The 20,281-nt window shown below is 39.9% G+C and overlaps 1 protein-coding gene across 1 annotated transcript in view; it reads left to right on the top strand.

The window, feature by feature from the left end:
* The window catches only part of Spata17 (spermatogenesis associated 17), a 156,065-nt gene that overhangs the window by 4,289 nt on the left and 131,495 nt on the right, over positions 1 to 20,281 (top strand). The window contains exons 2-3 of the mRNA XM_021199319.2: positions 18,035 to 18,124; positions 18,959 to 19,040. Coding sequence (XP_021054978.1) covers positions 18,035 to 18,124; positions 18,959 to 19,040 — 172 coding nt within the window. The remainder of the gene's footprint in view (positions 1 to 18,034; positions 18,125 to 18,958; positions 19,041 to 20,281) is intronic.

The raw sequence follows: 20,281 nt of genomic DNA, 5'->3' as shown, positions 1-20,281 counted from the left end.
AGCTTTGTGGCTGAAACTGCTGAGTTCTGCTGCTTTCTGGGGCTAGAACATGGCCCCCTGGTTCTATTACATTATCATAAGCTTTCTGTTTTCCGACTCCTTCACACTGCCTAAGCTTAGTGGTCCTGGAACTAGCTCTGCAGATTGACCTTGAATTCATGGATCTGTTTGGCTGTGTGTCCTGACTGCTGGGATTAAAGGTGGGTACCACCTGGACTTAAGCTTTTCATCTCCCAGAACTTGCTCCATTCCAGGCTGGTATTGGAAAGAAATCTGCTTGCCTTTGTCTCCTGCGTTAAAGGTGTATAGCTTTTAATAATGCCTAACATGATATAACCCTGCCTGCTACACCTGTAAATGTATAAACAAGTTTAACTGGGTTAGATCTTGCCCCAAGGTCACTAATCCCTTAATTCCATTTAATATCCTTGAACACAGGATTTAGCTTCACTCTACTTCCTGGTGCCCCTTTACCCTTTGAACCATATAGTTTGTATTTCTCCTTTCTATGCTTGCTACTTTTCATTAAAATGCCCTCCATAAGAGTGAACTTTAGTAACCATGCAGCAGTAACACCAGGCTGTTTTGAGAATTCCTTTGTCAAAGCAGTTAATCTAAATCTCTTCACCTCCTGATACTCTTTTACTTCAAACTGTACATTTTCTTTTGCTCCAGCTTCTCTTTTCTTATTGTAGACCTGTATAAGAGTGATTACCAATGACCACATGACGAAGTCAGTATTAGGCTATCTTCAAATCTCCTCTACCAAGGAAATTAATCCACTATTTTTACTTTTGCCTCAAGAAGATCCTTAGGACAAGAGCAAAAGGCAGCCACGTTCTTACCCAAAATATCACAAGAATGGTCTCTAGCCCAGTTGCTACTATTGTTCCCCTCTGGAACTTCCTGAGCTGAGTCTCTAGTCCACGTTTCTTTCGGCACACTTGTCTTCTAAGCTTGTAGGAGGATGACTGATTAAGCACAACTGATAATGTTCAATCCCTTTTCTAGGCCAGAGTCATTCATTCCAAAAGGCAGCAACCCACTCTGAGTACCAATTTATCTTACTCTTCTGCTGCTATAGTAAAGCACTAAAACCAAAGCAGTTACTAGAGAAAGGGTTCATTTGGGGGCTGACAGCCTCTAGGTTAGAGGACTTGGCCATCATGGTGGGAACATGGGCACAGGGAGGCATGGACAGGCATGGTACTGGTGCAGTAGCTGAGAGCTCACATCGTGACCCACAGCAGAAACCAGAAAGAACAAGCTTGAGTTGTTTGAAACCTCTAAGCCGGCCACTAGTGACACGTTTTCTCCAACAAAGCCGTAACTCCTTCGTCCTGCCCAAGCGACTTTGGGATTAAGTATCCAAACATATGACTTTATGGGGGCCTTTCTCATTCAAACAAGCATACATTTTAGTTATTGTCCAACAATATCTAAAAATAAGTCTAAGAGTACTAAAGGAAAATATTCCCATAATTTTTAGTCTATACAGAAAGAGGGAAGGGGAGTAATTGCTAAGAAAGCCTGTTCTGTTCATATGATCTTAGAAGACAGGAAAAATAATAATCACTGATTTTTCAAAACAGACTAAGAATCATGGCGAGGGCCCGTGTTTTAGTGAGGAGATGAACGACATTTTAGATACATGAACACACTCTGAGTATGCCACTCATGAACCGTCAGCCAAAGAAATAGAGACCAGGTTGTGCATCTGTAATCAAATGAACATCAAATCAGGGCAAAAGGTAGGGGAGATGAATAGACAGCAACAGTGGGCATTCCAGTCGCTGCACTCAACAGTTTGACTTTCCTGAGCACTGTTAGACCTACAAGAGCCTTCTGACATACAGATGGGACAATTCATATGGCCCTTTACACATTCTTTCTGGTTGTCTTCTTGGGCAAGTTCAAAAGTCCTATTTGAGTCTTCTGAAAGATTTCAGGCAGTGGCCTTGATGGTTGTCATGCAGCGCATGATGTATGTTAGTTTTTTATCACTGTGACACAACACCTGAAGGAAAAAGGTTCATGGAGGTATTAGTTTTTTGGTCTTGGTTTCAGAGGGATTGGTCTGTGATTGCTTGCCTTTATGCACCTGGGCAGCAGGAGCATGGAGCACAGGAGCTTCTTCACTTGATGGGGCAAAAGGAGAAAGCAGGACATGAAGTCATAACAAGAAGGGGTCCCCATGACCAATACCCTCTAAGCTATGTCCCATCTCCTAAAGCTTCCACAAGCTTCCCAAAACAACAGCACCTTAAACATTCAGAGCCTTGGCAAATCAGGACGTTTCATATTTATGTCCGCATGGGTTCTATTTCCAGCCTCTAATGTCCTCCTGACTGCTTCAGCCTCTATGAGTTTCCTCCCATGTATTCTCAGAACCTCCCAACCTCTCCTCATTAATTGGCCAGTTCCAATCCACACCAAGAAGTAGGCCGAGGTGGTTTTGATGTGGTTATTTGATGCACCTGTTACTTTCCCTTTTAACTTGCTGATTTTTTAAAAAGACTTATTTATTTATTTATTTATTTATTTATTTATTTAATGTACGTGAGTACACTGTAGCTGTACAGATGNTTGTGAGCCTTCATGTGGTTGTTGGGAATTGAATTTTTAGGATCTCTGCTCGCTCTGGTCAACCACACTTGCTCAGGTAAACCCTGCTCCCTCCAGCCGACTCTGCTGCCTCAGTCCCTGCTTGTGCTGACCCAAACATTTATTTATTAATTACATGTGAGTACACGGTAGCTGTGCTCTGACACCCCAGAAGAGGGCAGCAGATCTCAGTACAGATGGTTGTGAGCCACCATGTAGTTGCTGGGATTTGAACTCAAGACCTTCAGAAGAGCAGTCAGTGCTCTTACCCGTTGAGCCATCTCACCAGCCCAACTTTCTGTTTCTTTAATGTTTACTTTTGGGTTTAGACTGGGAATGAAACCCAGGGCCTTTAGAAAGTGGGAAATCACTCAAGTGCTATACAACCAGGCCTCGTTTACATTTTAGGGAGTCAAATTAGTGAATATGTTCTTCTAACTTTAAGGATTTTAGTCTATCTTGGAATAGCCTGTCCAAGCAAACAATTGTAAAATAACTCTCTTCATTTGCTTCTAATCGAACTAAAGTTTTACATTATTTTGTCATATTTTCTGAATATATTTATATGTATGTGTTGTTTGAGGTGGATCAAAATATAATTGTCTCAATAACATTTAATGAATAGTCAATCGTTTCCTTAATAATCATTAAATATTGTAAGATAGTAAAATAAAAGCATAAAAGTTGCAAGGGAAGCTGGGCGGTGGTGGCGCACGCCTTTAATCCCAGCACTTGGGAAGCAGAGGCAGGCAGATTTCTGAGTTCTGGTCTGCAAAGTGAGTTCCAGGACAGCCAGAGCTACACAGAGAAACCCTGTCTCAAAAAAAAAAAAAAAAAAAAAGGAGCAAGGGAAGCCAGTTATGGTGACTCACATATACAGCACCGTTACTCAGGAAGATGAGGCTGGATTTCCGGTGAATTTGAGACTAGCCTCATAACAAACAAGCAAAACCTTGAAAAGAAACAGTAACATTTTCTGTTCGCTGGTAACACCCTACAGCACTGAGAGAAGGAGATTTGCAATGCAAAGTGAGGCTGTGGTTGGCAGCACCCCTGTAGACAGTTCTAGGAAGACAGACAGATCAGGAGGAGGCAGAGTCTGGCCTGAGCTAGGAACAGAGCCAAGGCCAGCATGGGTTAAATGACACCACCCTCCAGAAAAGAAGAAATAATAAGTGAATAATATTGCAGAAAACCAGGCAGTATATAGTTATGTAATATGAATTATCACCTGAAAATACAACTACCATTTTTATAGCCTCAGAGTGAATGTAATTTGACTCAAAATTTTCACTTTTCTATTGTCCATTGAGAAATGAACTCATATGTATACAATTTGTGTACAAGATAATTTTATATATAATGTTTTCTTCTAAAATCATTCACTGAAAATTATTTTGTAACAAATAACTGGGATCAATCTGAATCTCTACAAGATCAATATATGCACAACAGTTTTTAAAAAGGGATAAGCTGGACTGGAGCGATACCTCAGCTGATGAAGGCACCCACTTGTAAACATGTAGATCTGAGTTTGATCCCAGGACCCACAGTGTGGGAGGATAGAAATGACTCCTGTGAGGTGTCCTCTGACTTCCACATCCTTGTCACGACTTGCACATGTGCGTGCATTTGGTACACACAGGCATGCAAATGTAGGTGTAAAAAGCATCCAAAGGAATAAATTTTGTACATTATGATATCAAAAAATTCTTGAGACAAATTAAGGTAAAATGTACGTAGGTAATTTTAGAATATAGAGACGTATAGATTCCTCAGTATGGAGCTGGGGATAAACAAAGTGATGTGGGATAACGCAGAGATGTATAGAGGTTTAGGTTGTGAGAAGGGGAGGGTCAGGGAGAGTAGTCTTGGTGACCTTGATGTTTTCCTGTCCTAGTGACACATTGAGCATTACACAATCATGAACTATTTGTGAAATAAAGAGATCAATAAGAAAAACATGTTCTAAGAGAAAAAGGTTGTTTTGGAACCAAGATTAAAGTGTGCATAAAGATAAACAAATAGAAAACTTGGCCCTGAGCCGGGCGTGGTGGCACACACCTTTAATCCCAGCACTCGGGAGGCAGAGGCAGGCAGATTTCTGAGTTTGAGGCCAGCCTGGTCTAGAAAGTGAGTTCCAGGTCAGCCAGGGCTATACAGAGAAACCCTGTCTCAAAAACAATAACAACAAAAGAGATCCTCCCCAAATTCCCATTGTTTGCTCTCCCAGTTTAAGATTCCTGGTGGTCACCGGTTACCACAGAAACCTGCCCTCTCAAGGTTCCGAAGGCTATCATCATAGAGACAGCAGAGCCTTGCTCAACCTCTTCTTCAATCCTGGTAGTTTTTTTTTTTTTTTTTTTCTAATCTTTGACATCCCTCATCTTATACCTGGCTTGTCCCAGTCTTTGTCTTGGTGTGTGCATGACTCACACCTATGTCGCCGCACGGTTTTCCTGTAAGGACACCAGNACTACCTGGGAAAATAGTGTGATGAAGGGTTTATGATATTATACATATGTCAAAAGCCACAGAAATGTATGATACAGAGTCAACTCCAGCAGAAGTGTGGGCTTTAGTTAGCAGCAATGTGGTAGTGTTAGTTTGTCTATTGTAAGAACAATAGGTTCCTCAGAAACAACAGGTGCTGACAGCTAGGCAAGCTGCAAGAAAAGTGAGAGTTGGAGAAAAGAGGAATATTCTAATGTGAGCTACTTCATTTTTCTATAAGTCCATAACTACTATTAAATAAAAATATAACTAATAAAAAATATACCCACTGGGCAACTTTTTCTAATATAATTTTCTTCCTGGAGCATCATGGTAGAAATACAGTAGAGAACCCATTGACAGCCCACATACAATATTCTTAAGTCAGTAGTCAGCAAATTCCCTTCGAGGTCCATGGTTTTATGCTGTTGAGTGATGGAACATGAGCCATAAATGCAAGCCATTAGATACCTCTGACAATTAGTCGCACAAGTTGCTAATGCCTAATGGAACTATGTGCTCTTCATGACTTGGTCAGTCATTATGCCTGCTCCATAGTAATGTGGGCCAATCATAAAATATTGTGCTTAGCAAATCAGCAGCAATGTCCAGTGGTAATACTTGTTGATAGGCTCATTCTCATCTGTCTTCTTTATACTGCCCAGATGTACTTGACCAGAGCTGGTAGTACCTATAGGGACCTAGGCTCATCCTTATCAATAGGCAAACAAGAGTATGTAGAAATGTACGCAGGCCAGAGTGATGGTGGGAATTTCTCAAAAGAAGTTTCTTCTTCTTAGGTGTGTCCAGTCAACAAACAAAGAACCATTAAAACTTCTCAACAATCTGGAATTATAAGATGAATAAATCCCTTTCTCCACTAAAAAAAAAAAAATAATAATCAGTACATTTCAGGCACAGTACAATAGCCAATGTAGGATTTGATCTCAAAGAAGCAAACAAATGAGATTAGCCAGACAGTCATACTAGTTGTTCGGTTGGTTGGTTTTGCCTGGAGGTGATTTTTGATAAAATTCTAATATCTTCAAAATAAAGTATATGTAGTATCTGGCATATTCACTAAATCCTGCGGGGGCGGGGGGAGGAACTGTAGAAAACTCTAACCTGTAACTAAGAGTGAAAAAAATCTATCAGTGGAAACAAACCAGGAATATAAAATGGTACCAATAGATAAGGCTTTAAAGTCACTTTTCCAATGTAGTTAAAAATGAAGAGGAAAGCATGAATATAATAAGAACTTTATAAAAATAGGAAAAAATACTTTTAGAAATTACAAACTATATTTGAAATTAAAATTTGTAGAAGCACACACACATGTGAACACACATGCATGCCATGCACGCACACACATGTGCAAGCATACACGCACAGTGCTCAGAATAATATCAACCTTGCAAGGTAAAAGGTTGCAGGTCCCTCCTGCCCATTCATCTCTGTGCATATTCTTCGCACACCAGAATGTTCTCTATATGACCATAATCCAAAGGGTGCTGGCTTATACTTCTATTTCACTGTGAACCTCCAAGCTTTGCCAACTTCATTAATAATTTTTGGAACGTTTGTGTAACCCTAAACAAAAGTATATCCTCAAAATCTTTATAGCTAAAGAATCCTATGTGCCCACCCATCCAGAAGGACTAGTGATTTTTACTGGTTGCTGTGGGAGGTGGTACCATTTTCTTCCTTGGTATAGCCACTGATGGTTGGTTACCTAGGCTCTAGTGAGTAACCCAGCCCTTGATCCTGCAAGTAATCCTAATTAAACTCAGGGTTGTTTCGGTTGTTTTGTTGTTTTGCTGTTGTTTTAATTGGGAGAGGACTGTTTAGGAAGAAATGTATCTATGGGAATGAAGAGAATCAGAGAAGGTAATTAGGAAGTGAAAAGTGATCAAAATTAATTGTGCACATGTATGAAATTTTCAAAAATAAAAATAAAAAAGTTAACAGATCCCACTTGTCCTGTCTTTCATAGTTACCATGAATGTGGAATATTTATCTGTTTGTTTGTTTTTATGACTTTTGAGCCTTTTGAAGATTACAGGTCAGTTGTCTTGTAGAATTTTTCTAGGTTTTTCCCCTTGAATACAGGGCACATATTTTGGGGTGAAATGGCTTAGGAGTGACACTGTGGTCCTTGCACTGTACTAACCAGATTCCATACGGTCCTGTGTTGTTCTGTCACTGGCGCTATTAATATATTTCAACCATCTGATAAGGAGATGACTGAGAGATTTCTCCACTAGAATATTCTCTTTCCCTTTTAATCTAAGGGTGTGTTTTTTTTTGTTGTTGTTTTGTTTTGTTTTGTTTTTTTCGAGGCAGGGTTTCTCTGTACAGCCCTGGCTGTCCTGGAACTCACTTTGTAGACCAGGCTGGCCTCGAACTCAGAAATCCGCCTGCCTCTGCCTCCCGAGTGCTGGGATTAAAGGCGTGTGCCACCATGCCCGGCTAAGGGTGTGTTTTAAAGCAGGCACTTAGAAACCACATTTCCTATTCCTCAACCCACTGTAAAGTTACTTATTATCAATGTGGGCTCATACTTTCTTGTTCTAGTCAATGAGCTAAAGTCTACTTTTCTCTTCTTACCTTAATTCTAACATTGGTCCAAAGAGAACCATGTCATACTTTCTGCTTTGTCCTGATCACCACAAACATCCGTTTTCTGACAAAAGAATGTATTCCGATCTCCTCACCATCCGTTTCTCCAAGGAGCCCTTGTTTCTTATGCTAAGTTCACCTTGTCATTGTGGGTGTTTCTGGAGATGGTTACTTTTAATGGCTAAAGCTAGGGACCATGCATATGTGTACATTAATTCATTTTACACCTGTGTTAGTTTCTGTATTAGTAAGTGTGGATATAAAAAGCCATGAGTTGACTTTTGTGGTATGAAAAGCTATTGTGAAAACTATTCAGCACCCTAAGATTGAACCTATACTGCTCTGTTGCTCCTAAATTCCTGAACTCCAGCATTCTTTCTGTCGACATCTTCAATAGCCAGGAATTGTACCACCACACCTGGCTTTTCTCAGTTTTTCCAGATGTGAGAAGCCTGCCTCTCATTATCCTGATAACATTTGCTTTATTAGGCTATTCTACATGTGTGTAACCCAATTCCTCTTACCACAGTGGGTTGTCTGAAGGGATGTCTTTCTCAACATTTTATGTGGGAGAAGCTACATTGCCTGCCCTCACAGGTAGACTGTTCATTCACCTTGCATAGGACATTCCTTTCTAGGCTCGTACTATGACATAGTACTCCACTCAGCCCCAGCGTGCAAGTATTCTTCCCCATGCAAACTCTGACAGCCCGTGTGACTTTTTCCCTTGGTAGTATGTCCAGCAGACACTCTTACTTCCATTACACACTACAAAATGGATTTCTTTAGGAAGCGAAGAACAGCAAATAAAGGATACTTTAGCATGCATTAATAGTAGTAATCTTTGTAGCAAACTATGATGTCTCCTGATTTATCTAGCATCAAGGTACTTGCAGCCCCACTTTCATTAACCTGTTAAATAACAGCAACAAAAATAGTAATGAGATTATTAATAAGAAGCAAAAATAAAGTTCCCATTTCCTAAGAGTAGCTCTGTTTATTAGTACCAAGAGCCTTTTATCAGACATAGTGATAATTATAAAATAGGGATTAAGTATAGTGTCTCCCTTTAAGGAGCTTAAAAACGTAAAAGTCTAGCAAAATCATCTGGAAAACATAAGTATATCTGAGAACATCAGTCAGCCAGTGTCGGAATAATATTCCTAAAGTCTGAAACAGTTAGGCATTGTCTGATAATGAGAAAGGAAGAATGTTGGGTTTTTAATTTAACATTTATTTATTCATAGCTAATATATGTGGGCCAGACTTAGTCCAGCCTGTAGATATATAAAAGCAGTGTTTGCATGTCACTGGGAAGATACTTAACGATATACACATCATTTTTCTGTTCCCTGCCAGTTAATTCCTGGCCTCAGATGTGCACACATGCTTCCCAGAGTTCTTATGCCTATACTTGATGACAAAGCGACCAGAAACTTCTTGCTTTCTCTTGATGTTTTATTGCATTGCTGTTAATACTTTGGGTCTTTTGTCATTATTAATTCACTCAGTATTCACTGTGATAACACTGATCACAATAAATTTATTTCAAATCCATGTAGATGGCATAATTTATTCACTGCTATAGGATTTTCATTATAATCTGGAACTAATTATTTCACCATTAAAATAAAGTGTTACCTACAGTTTTTTGTTTTAAACATAAAATGTCTACTGGTCCGTGACATATTGTGTGAGCACTCAGCATCCCAGGGCTAGCCAAAGTGTCTGTAAAATTCATTTGAAGCATTTTTTTTAAAAGAACAACAGAAAAGAAATGTATGGAAGTAAGATTTCAGCCCATATGTTAAAACTCAATAAAAACTAGTACTTTTAAGAGTTTTTCCCATTTTGTGATATCTACTTATTAATACAGCATACTTTATATACATTATTGTTAAATACTCCAGAAACAAATTAATTAGACATTTGACTAGTGTCTTCAGGAGAGATTTGTTTTCTTTTTTTTTTGAAAAAGAAACTAAAATTCTGTGAGCTTGTCTGCTTATATTCTGTGTGCCCAGTAACATAAGGAGATGATAAAGTCAGTGTGGAGTACACTAATAGTTGAGTGTCATTACTAATGCTGTGTTAACTCAAAAGAAGTAGTTAGTGAAGCTAGGCACCCTGTTCCTCTCTTTCTTTGCAGAGGCAGGCATCTGCGAACTGTTGATAGGGAAGGGAAAAAATGTTTCCAGTCATTTAAATACACTGCATTTCACCGGGAAGTAAATCTAGTAGAGTTACATCTGATGTTGATGGTAAATGGTAAAGAGTCAGCTCTATCTATATCTTGGGTTTTATCTTATAGCCACCTTGTTGAATGGGATTATCTTCATGATCTCCTTTGATCTCCTTGCTCTAATGGACGCTGTATTGCTGTGTCCTTGTGTGGGTCATAAGTGACACTGTAGTGCTGTGTCCTTGTGTGGGTCATAAGTGACAGTTTTATGTGCTTCTCTGTTACATACTGTTATGAGCTCATACAATTTTAAAAGAACAATGAAAGACTTCCTCTTACCTTGTAGTCCCTTGCAGAGAGATCTTGCTGCCATGGCATCTCATAGCTTTTGGTACCTGTTAATCATTGTTTACCTTTTTGATATCTTTCTATTCACTTCTGAGACATAGCATTATATTTTTATCTTATACTTGGACCAGTATTTTTCCCCTTCTTTAGTTTCATTCAAAACTTTCACAAACCAAAGATTATAACCTTAGAGGATGTGCAGTTCCACTGTCCAATTGGTGATACTGTACACAAGGAATTCTGCATCTCTAAATGGTACAGATCCTACTCCGAAAGTCACAGTCTTCTGTCTGTCTTCTCTTCTGTCCTCACATGTCTCCTCCTCCTCCTCCTCCTCCTCCTTCTTCTTCTCCTCCTCCTCCTCCTCCTCCTCCTTCTCCTCCTGCTCCTTCTTCCCCTTCAACTCCTCCTCCTCCTCTTCATCCTCCTCCTCTTCACGCTCCTCCTCCTCCCTCTCTCTTGTGTCTGCCACATTTTATCAGCTCCTCCAATGTCGCAGATACTTTACTATGTTTGGAAAAACAGATAAGAGTAAAAGGTGAGCCCAGCTTCAAAGAATGGAAATGGCATCACTGGTATGTAGAAGGCTTTAAGAACTGCGAGGATCGATCTTGGAGAAGAAAAGTCAATTCAAGGAGTAACTTTGTGGTCTAGTGGCAAGAGAGAGCGTGGTTTATTCAAGGAACTAATGGAATAGAAGGCTCTACTGTGGGTTGAAACAAAAGAAGATAAGGGAATTGTGAATGGCCAGATCAAGGGGGTTTTTGTTTGATATACTAATGGCTATGACTTCATTCACAAGTTTTGATTTGTCTTCTGAGGTTGGATGTTAAAATCTCTCAAGGAAACAATGACATTATTAGATTTTTCAGCAGATAATTTATGGAGCCACTAAGATGGCTCAACAGCTAGGGAGCTCACTGCCAAGTCTGAAGACCCAAGTTCCATCGTCAGGATCCACACAATGAGGAAGAGAGCCTTCTCCTTCAGACTATCCTCTGACCTGCACATGCTGCCCCACCCAGTAAAATAAGTCAATAATATTTTTAAATGTTTTAAAGATCACACATCCCAGGTGTGGTGACACTTGCCTCCCATCCCATAATGTGGGGCACTGGGCAAGAGAATCCACAGTTCTAGGCTGGAGCTACATAAAGGAGACCTTGTCATATAGAACAAATAAACACTTGGGAAAATAAAACCTTGGCAACTAATTAGTTTTAAAAAGATGAGGGCAGAAATAATGCTGACTATCGATTTCTCAGTCTCTGATATCAGCTATGGGTTTGATAACATTGCTATTCTCGACCAAGAACTGGTTTAAGATGAGCCGCAATGAGCATTGCTTTAAGAGGGTTCTGTTAATTCCTCTTCCCATGTTCTTTCCTAGAAACAATTTCTTCCACTTGTGAATGTGTGTGGGGTTTTTTTATTTTAATATGGTGTTTAAGTCATCACTCATTTTAATTCATGTTATCTTCAAGAATCTTAGCCTGGAAACTCATGTACATAAAATGTACATATGTGTGTCTGTGAGAAGCACACTAGCTTATACACAGCTCTTATGTGGTAAGTAACTGAATTAGTGAATAACTTACTGCCCAACTAGTATTCGTTTTTCCTGTAAGTTTCAGAGATAGCATTTAAAAATAATGTAACAATAAGTTAACAAATAATAAAGACTGGGGACAATTTGCTGCTCTTGCAAAGGACCCAGGTTAGGTTCCCAGCTCCCACATTGGGCAGCTCACAGCTACCTGTAACTCTAGCTCCAGGCAGTCTCCATGAGACCCTGCACCCACAAATCATACATAAATTCAGAAACATACACGTGATTTAAGCATCAGCTTAAAAAAGAAATCTTTAAAAAGATCCAAGAAATTGCTTTTGAGTTGGATTATTCCTGTGTTATTCAGGAAGACTTTAAAATCCTGGAGTACAATCAGATGTCGTCTTCCCCCAGCCTGCTGAAGGCTGGGGCTACAGGAACTGTTGCTCAGTCCTGGCCTGTTAGGATCTACTCTGAGTTGATACAGTACATTATTCTTCCCATGAGGCTTTTATGATGTGCTATCAAATGTGCCTCTGGTGTAAACATTACTGAAATTTTAACAGAGGAACAGAATTTAAAATTAAGAAATTTGACCAATAATTCTTTTAAACTTAAAATTTGACTCATGGTTTTTAAAGAGATTTTATTGGATTCTCTTATTTGCCCACTTTTTACTTGCAGAGGCACTGTGTGGCTATTAGATAATGAATTGGGTTACAAAATTCTTTTAGGTTTCATTCTTCAAGTTCTGAGTTCTGCACAGAACCATAGTTTTGTATGTGCAGTCTCATATGCACTCAGTTAAACTGACTCTTACAGAGATGAGAACACAAAACATTATACTGCATACTTCCCGTTATCATGCTTTATCTAGCCATTTCAGATGTATTGATATACTTAATTTTCTGTGCATTCTGTATTATTTCTGTAGTAATTGATATTTCAGGAGGCTGCCCCACTTGTTTCAATGCTCAGTACAATGCTATATTAATGCTATATTATGAAAACACATGCTAACTCTACTAACTACTGGTGGGATAACCAGAACCCCTTGCTCTGATGGAACAGCTGCTGTGGGTTTCACCAGTGGTGTTCTAGTGCACTGCCCCTTAACCAATGGTGTTCTAGTGCACTGCCCCTTAACCAATGGTGTTCTAGTGCACTGCCCCTTAACCAGTGGTGTTCTAGTGCACTGCCCCTTAACCAATGGTGTTCTAGTGCACTGTCCTGTCCTTCCTGGGATGTATGCTGGGCATTCAGAGTTTCTTTACAGCTGTTTCTGTCTTGTATTTCTTTGGAAACACCTTTAAGATTCTTCCAGTGTCATGAGTTTGGGTTGGTGGGTTCTTAGCAGGAGCAGTGGCTAACAAACAATGGACCCGTGAGGGATGCTGAAAGTAAACACTTATCTCCACATTTTCACTAAGAAAGATTCTGGAGGCCACATCGGTATCAGGTGCTGTGCAAGGGCTTGCCCTCGAACATACAGAAGGTGCAGAATGTGTGCTTCCTTCTTCAAGCACAGCAAGACCTTTCCAGTGATGGCTTGACTTTTTTACTTGTGTAGATAATGGTGTAAATTCGCACTTGTTTACATTTATTATCAGGATGACCTCCTTCCGGCCACTCTGTACTCAGAATCAAATCGTCTCCGTGTACTTGACTTTGATGATCCTGAAGACACAATGCTGGGTTTGGTTATCTCTGAGTCAGAATGTCAAGTAGCCCAGGCTGGCCTCTGACTTGCTGTGAAGCTCAGGATCCCTGAACCCTGATCCTTCCAGGGTCTGGGGTTGCTGGTGAAGTACCACGTAGCTCGCTGTCCCTGCTTCCCCTCCTTTCCTCTCTCTTCTCTTTCTCCCCTCTTCCCTCTCTTCCTTCTCTTTCTCACTCCTTTCTCTCTGTGTGTTTATCTTTAAGTGAGTTATGCCTTCTACAACTTGTGGATTCCATCAGTAGATAATAAATTTTAGGGGAAAAAATCATAAACCAGATCCTTTATTTTAAAAGAAGCTGTCAAAAAAGACAGAGTGACACATAGGTGTGTCTTTCCTACTTTTACCACAGATTTTAAGAATCTGAACTTCATTGACATGAAGGAAATTGTTCTCTTTTTTTCGATGGAGATTTGAACTCCCTCATTTGAGACTCGAGTCTCACTGTGAGGCTCATGCTGCCCTTAACTTAAAATTCTCCTGTCTTGACTTTTCAGGTCCTCATCACATTCTGCACGGATTGTGAATTTGGATGCTTACTTTTTAAAAACGCACAGTGTATGCGAGATGATAAGGCTCTTGGAGACCTGAGTTCAAGCCTCACTTCCCTGTGTGGTCACACAGGCTAGTAATCTCAAAGTAGGACCGCATTAGATCGGGATAATTGGGGATGCTGGCCAACCTTCCTAGCCAATGAGGAGCCATGTCTCAAAACAAGCTGGCACCTAGGGAACGACACTTGTGGTTAACCTTTGACCCAGCCACATATGCACACTGTCACATCTGCCTAGCCATTGACCCACCCACATACACACACTGTCACATCTGCCTAACCATTGACCCACCCACATACGCACAATGTCACATCTGCCTAACCTTTGACCCACCCACATACGCACACTGTCACATCTGCCTAGCCATTGACCCACCCACATATGCACACTGTCATATCTGCCTGCACCTCATGAAAACACATCCATGCACCCAGGAGTACACAGAAACAAAAAAATGTAGACTGTGCTCAATGCTTTTCCTATTCTATGATTCGCTTTTGTAAAACCCTTTGCTTCTGAATATAAAAAAACAGTCCTAAAGAACGAATACGTTTTCTCTGTTGATCTATTTATTTAAATTAGTTGCTTTCAAAGTTAACATTTCTTGTATTCAATGTTTTATATGTTTGATTCTTTTTAAAATACCCTCTCAGATTTGTGGCTGTGTGCTACTACTGTTGGAGCTTTGCAAATGTAGATTTTTTTTTTTGTTAATGTAGAAGCTTTGTTGATGTAGAAATTCCAAGGTTACTTTGATTCTAATCTATCAAATTCAAATGTATTATTTTCTTTTTTCTTTTTTTATTATATGTAAGTACACTGTAGCTGTTTTCAGACATTCCAGAAGAGGGCGTCAGATCTTGTTACATATGGTTATGAGCCACCATGTGGTTGCTGGGATTTGAACTCCGGACCTTCGGAAGAGCAGTCGGGTGCTCTTACCCACTGAGCCATCTCACCAGCCCTCAAATGTATTACTTTCATGACCTCAGTGGCAATGTTGTGCCTTACCTATATATGCCCTGTGTCACCTGTCAAGTCTTCAGTGCTTAGATCCACCTCACTGTTGGCACCCTTGATGTATCTTTGGAGATAAGCTACTGTGCACAGAAGTGTGTTCTGTTTAAAAGCTGTAAGAGGGAGCACTCACAAGCAGAAAGAGTAATTTGTCTACCTGTGAGCTCGTGGCTCTTGCTGACCATGTTAACTGAAGATAACACATAAGGTGTTGATTTTAAGTTGTTTTTTTTAATATGATGTGTGTGTACCATGGTTACATCATTCGTGATCCCTCTAACTCCTCGTATCTTCCCACTCCTCAGATTCATGGGGTTTTTCTTTGTTTTTGTCATACACATTCATAAATGAATGACTATGTAATTTCAATCATGAGTCCATTTAGTGTTGCTTAGATTTGTATGATTTTAGGGCTGAGCACTTGGCATGGGATAACCAATTCATCTGTGTGGAAGGCTGATCTTCTTCTCTCAGCAGCTTTTCATCTGGGGGCGGGACACTTTTGTTCCATCTGTGTTGACATATCAACAGGTGATGTAATTGTGTAGCTGTTGCCTAAGTGACTATATTGTTGAAATTCCATGTGTGCAGCTCTTATGCCCTATAAGGAAGACAGGATCTCACCACAGACATCTGAGTTTTCTGGCTGTTCTTTGATGAGGGGTGAAAGGTACACTTGTCTGTGGTGTAAGGATGAGTATTAGGAATGCAGTTATGGATTATTCTGGTTTGGGAGAAAGTGCAAGTGGTGGAAATGGAAAGTTTCTGCCTCCATGACCTCACGGCCACACCATGACCTCACAGTCACACCATGACCTCATAGCCACACCATGACCTCACCAACCACACCATGACCTCACAGCCACACCATGACCTCACCAACCACACCATGACCCCACAGCCACACTATGACCTCAGAGCCACACCATGACTTCACAGCCACACCATGACCTCATAACCACACCATGACCTTATAGCGAAATCATGACCTCACAGGTGGTTGACTTTATTTATAGTCAGGCATGTATTCCCTCCTACTGATCAGGCTTCAAGTCCAGTTAGGCTGCAGTTGACTCTTGTACCTACGAGGATATTTTGCCTTGCTGCTCTTATTGTGGTGTGTAGGCATCATAGCTAAATAGGACCATTGACTGCTTTTCTCCCTTGGCAGACTGCATAACTCCTGAAGTGCTAAGAATGTACAACCTCCTGACTCATGGTGCATTTGATGCCAGCATACCAATGGTGCTGGCTTGCATGAATGTTCTCCATACTGCATTTTACACATGGATCAATGTCATGCTTTTGTGTTCCTCTCTTTGCTCCTGTGAGACTTCTTGGTTTGGATTTCAAGGTTATTTGTTGTTCCATATGTAGACCTGCAATCTATCCACTTTTTAATAGTTATTTGGTGCTCACAGATTAATTGCTAATCCTATTTTTGTTTGTCTTTGGCAAACCTTATAACTGTTGTTTTTAAAATGTATTGTTGAAAATGTTTTATTTAATCTGTTTAATTCTACATATATACTATAAATTTATATAAAATTCATATTTTATCTAACATTCATTATGAAAACAAAAATAAATCTTTGCAGTAAAAATAATTCTGGGATCTAAAAAGATGACTCAGTCAGTAGAGGATCTCCTGCACAAGCAAGGCTAATGTTCTGACCTCAGTTCAGAACCCTGACCCACATGAAAAGCCAGACATGTGTGTCTATAACCTGAGTGCTGGGCGGTAAGAGAGACAGGTGCCTCCCTGAAGCCGATTGGCCAAACTGTCTGAATCAGCGAGCTCCAGTGAGTTTGTATTAAAAATAAAAATGAGATGGAGAGTGATTGAAAAAGATAACGAGGGCTGGTGAGATGGCTCAGTGGGTAAGAGCACCTGACTGCTTCTTCTGAAGGTCCAGAGTTCAAATCCCAGCAACCACATGGTGGCTCATAACCATCCGTAACAAGATCTGACGCCCTCTTCTGGAGTGTCTGAAGACACTACAGTGTACTTACATATAATAAATAAATAAATCTTTTAAAAAAAGAATAAACAGTTTATTTTAAAAAAAAGAAAAAGATAACGATGCCAACCTCTAGATGAGACACACACACACACACACACACACACACACACACAAACACACACACCTTAACCTGGTTGAACATAAGCACAAACATACAGAAACAATAATAAGAAAGAGGTGTCACCATGCTATCAACTGTGTTCATTCAGCAAATAGGAGGTGCTAAATGTATGCCAGCCAGCTTGGGAAAAAAACATTCTGCAGTCCCCTGCACTGTCACTTTATCGATTGGCAGTGGAAAGGCAAGATAATATTGGCATCAGTTAGGATAGATACATGAATAAAGATGTCTTGACCCAACTTTTTCTTTGTTGTAAGTCAGTAAAACCTAAGAACTAAGTTTCTTGTCTTTTCATATGCTGGTAGCCCACTCCCTGCATTCTTTAAAAGGAGCAGTTTCTTATCAGAGTAGACATTTTAGGATAGAGTCATTAGAATTAGAGGCAGTTCATTTAGCTGACGAGGGAGTTAAATATGCAGACATTTTACTTTGTGTGATACATGTGTAGTGGCATTTAAACCATAAGTTCAAATAATTATGTTTTTAAAATACTGACAGAGTAGCACATTGTTTTTCATTCCCTAATAAAAAAATGCTACCAAGTTAATTAGTAGCATAACATATGATTATAAAATAAAGTAGACAAAGCTGTTGAAAGCTCATGGCTTCTCAGAGAAAGGTTAATTTTTAAAACACTGCTCTTTTTTTTAAAATGCATTTTTCTTAGTTTAGTATTTTAATTTCTTTAAAATGACATTTGAATTGTAATTACCATCTTAGAAGAAATTAAAAATTAAGGTTAACAGGTTGACTTTCCTGGGAATTACATTAGTTACTAATGAAACACTTTTTAAACCTTTTCTAGCGCCGTTGATTCATTTAGGAAATTCGAGAATGATGCAGCTGTGACCATCCAGAGCTGGTTCCGAGGGTGCCAAGTCCGGGCCTACATGAGGTACATGGAATCTACGATAGAAACCACTTGAAACCCGAAGTGCATGCTTGAGAGAATCTCAGGTTGTAGATAACAGCAGTTACTTTGGATACCCCTTTATTTCAATCAGCAGTAAAGTCATTACGTTTATAGTGTCCCTATAAAAGAGCTACAGTACAATTCTGATTATTTCTTACTGATACATGAAACTATATATGCCATATTGTAGACCTTTAAAAATTCTCAATATTGTAAGAACATTTGACCAGATGCCACCCTCCGGAAGAAAGTTCCTCATGAAGTGCATTTATATCCGTGGATTAACCGGTGGGCCAGGAAAGAGACTGGGGAAGAGGAATCTTGAGACTTCCCAACATGTTGTTTGGTGAAAGCAATGATATTAAAATAGAGGTTTGCCATTAAGAACTAGGAACATTCTGAGCCTCAGTTTCCCCAAGTGTGAAATCTCAAGCTCTTTTGCCAACTATGGCAAACAATAGCCTTTTATGGCTGAGAAGTGGCCTTATGGTGAAAAACAAAGCATTTATGGTGAAGAACAAGTTTGCAGAGAGTCAAGCTTGGGAGTCCATATCTATCTATAATCTGCCTTGGTGGGAGGCAGAGACAGGATGGTCTCCCTGTATCCAAGGCCAACCAGGTCTACATAGTGAGTTCCACATTATACATCAAGACTTTGTATCAAAGAGAAAAAAATAGACAAGATAAAATAGAAACAGTACAAGAAACACAAGAACAGAATAAAGATACATAGAATCTTCATTTAACTGTAAGCCTGTGAATAATGGAGACATCTTCTTTCAGTGAGCACGCACTGACCCCCTGTTTTCATTCTAGGCACTTGAACAGAGTAGTGACAATCATTCAAAAGTGGTGGAGAAGCTACTTAGGCAGAAAATATTACCAACTTATTGTTGAGGTAAATATACATTTTCTACCATGGTGACGTTTGAGTTATGCAACATGCTGTGAGATGTACGTTAACATATAATTTACAAATTCCTTGTGACAAATAGTTACTGTTTAAAATGTCCCCAGAAGTTTCCTGTACTAAAGTCCTGTACTGGTGCTAGGTTGGGAAATTCTTGGACGGCAGGAAGTAGGNTCCAGCTCAAGGAAGAAGGTCACTTAGAGTATATCTTTGGGGGCTNTCTTGTTCTAGCCCTCACCTCTATCTCTCCCTCCTCCCTCTTCCCTCTCCCCTCCCCTTCACTTCCCTTTCTCTGCTTCTTGGCCCCATTATGTGACTTTTTTTTTGTGCCTCTGCTATGCAATTCTATCTGATCATGCCCTAGAAACAATGGTGCCCACCAAGCATGGGACTGAAACCTTAGAAACCACAAGCCAGAATAAATCCTGTCTGTTAAGTGGGCTTCCTCTGGTGGCACCAATGCATAGAAGATAGCACCAGGACAAATTTAAACTCTAATTTTGGGAAGGAGGCTCTCCTGAGAATCTTTTTCTTATTGTTTTCTGAGTGACTAATTTTATTGAATCTAAACTACAGTAGCTATTTAAAATTTAATATCCTTCACTCTGAGGGCAGGAGAGATGAGCACTCATCAAAGGACTAGGGTTCAATTTCCAGTACCTACCTGATGGCTCACAAACTCTGTAGCTCCAGTTCCAGAGGTTCCAACACCATCACACAAACATACATGAAGGCACAAAAACACCAATGCACATAAAAATAAAAATGAACAAATAAAATAAAAATAACTTTTGCTTCACGTTTAGTAGGCATATGTCTTGATGAGTCTTTGTATGTTCTAGTGAGGTCTTTGCAAACAGGCACATAGCCTATTCCAGGATCTTCTCCATTGTTAATGAATGTCTCCCAGACAGTCAGTCAGCAAGCTCATAAGGATGTTAACTAGGTGAACACAGATGTGGTACCCCTCCATACTCTCTGAAGTACTTTCTACAAATTTCATTTTATAGGTAAATAAGATTTCAAAAAATCAGTAAATAAAACTATTGAGAAGGCTCAGAGAACAAAGCTCTCAAGGCTGATGGCCTAAGTTTAGTCTCCACAGCCCACGTGGTGGGAGGAGAGAATTGATTCCTGCACGCTGTTCACTGACCGCCACGCACCTGCCATGGAACACATAGAAAGAAAAAGAGAGAGAGAGAGAGAGAGAGAGAGAGAGAGAGAGAGAG

This window comes from Mus pahari, chromosome 5, assembly GCF_900095145.1.
Source record: "Mus pahari chromosome 5, PAHARI_EIJ_v1.1, whole genome shotgun sequence".
NCBI classification, from domain to species: Eukaryota; Metazoa; Chordata; class Mammalia; order Rodentia; family Muridae; genus Mus; species Mus pahari.
Note: the sequence above shows the minus strand (reverse complement) of the source record. Positions and strands in the feature narration are given on the sequence as shown.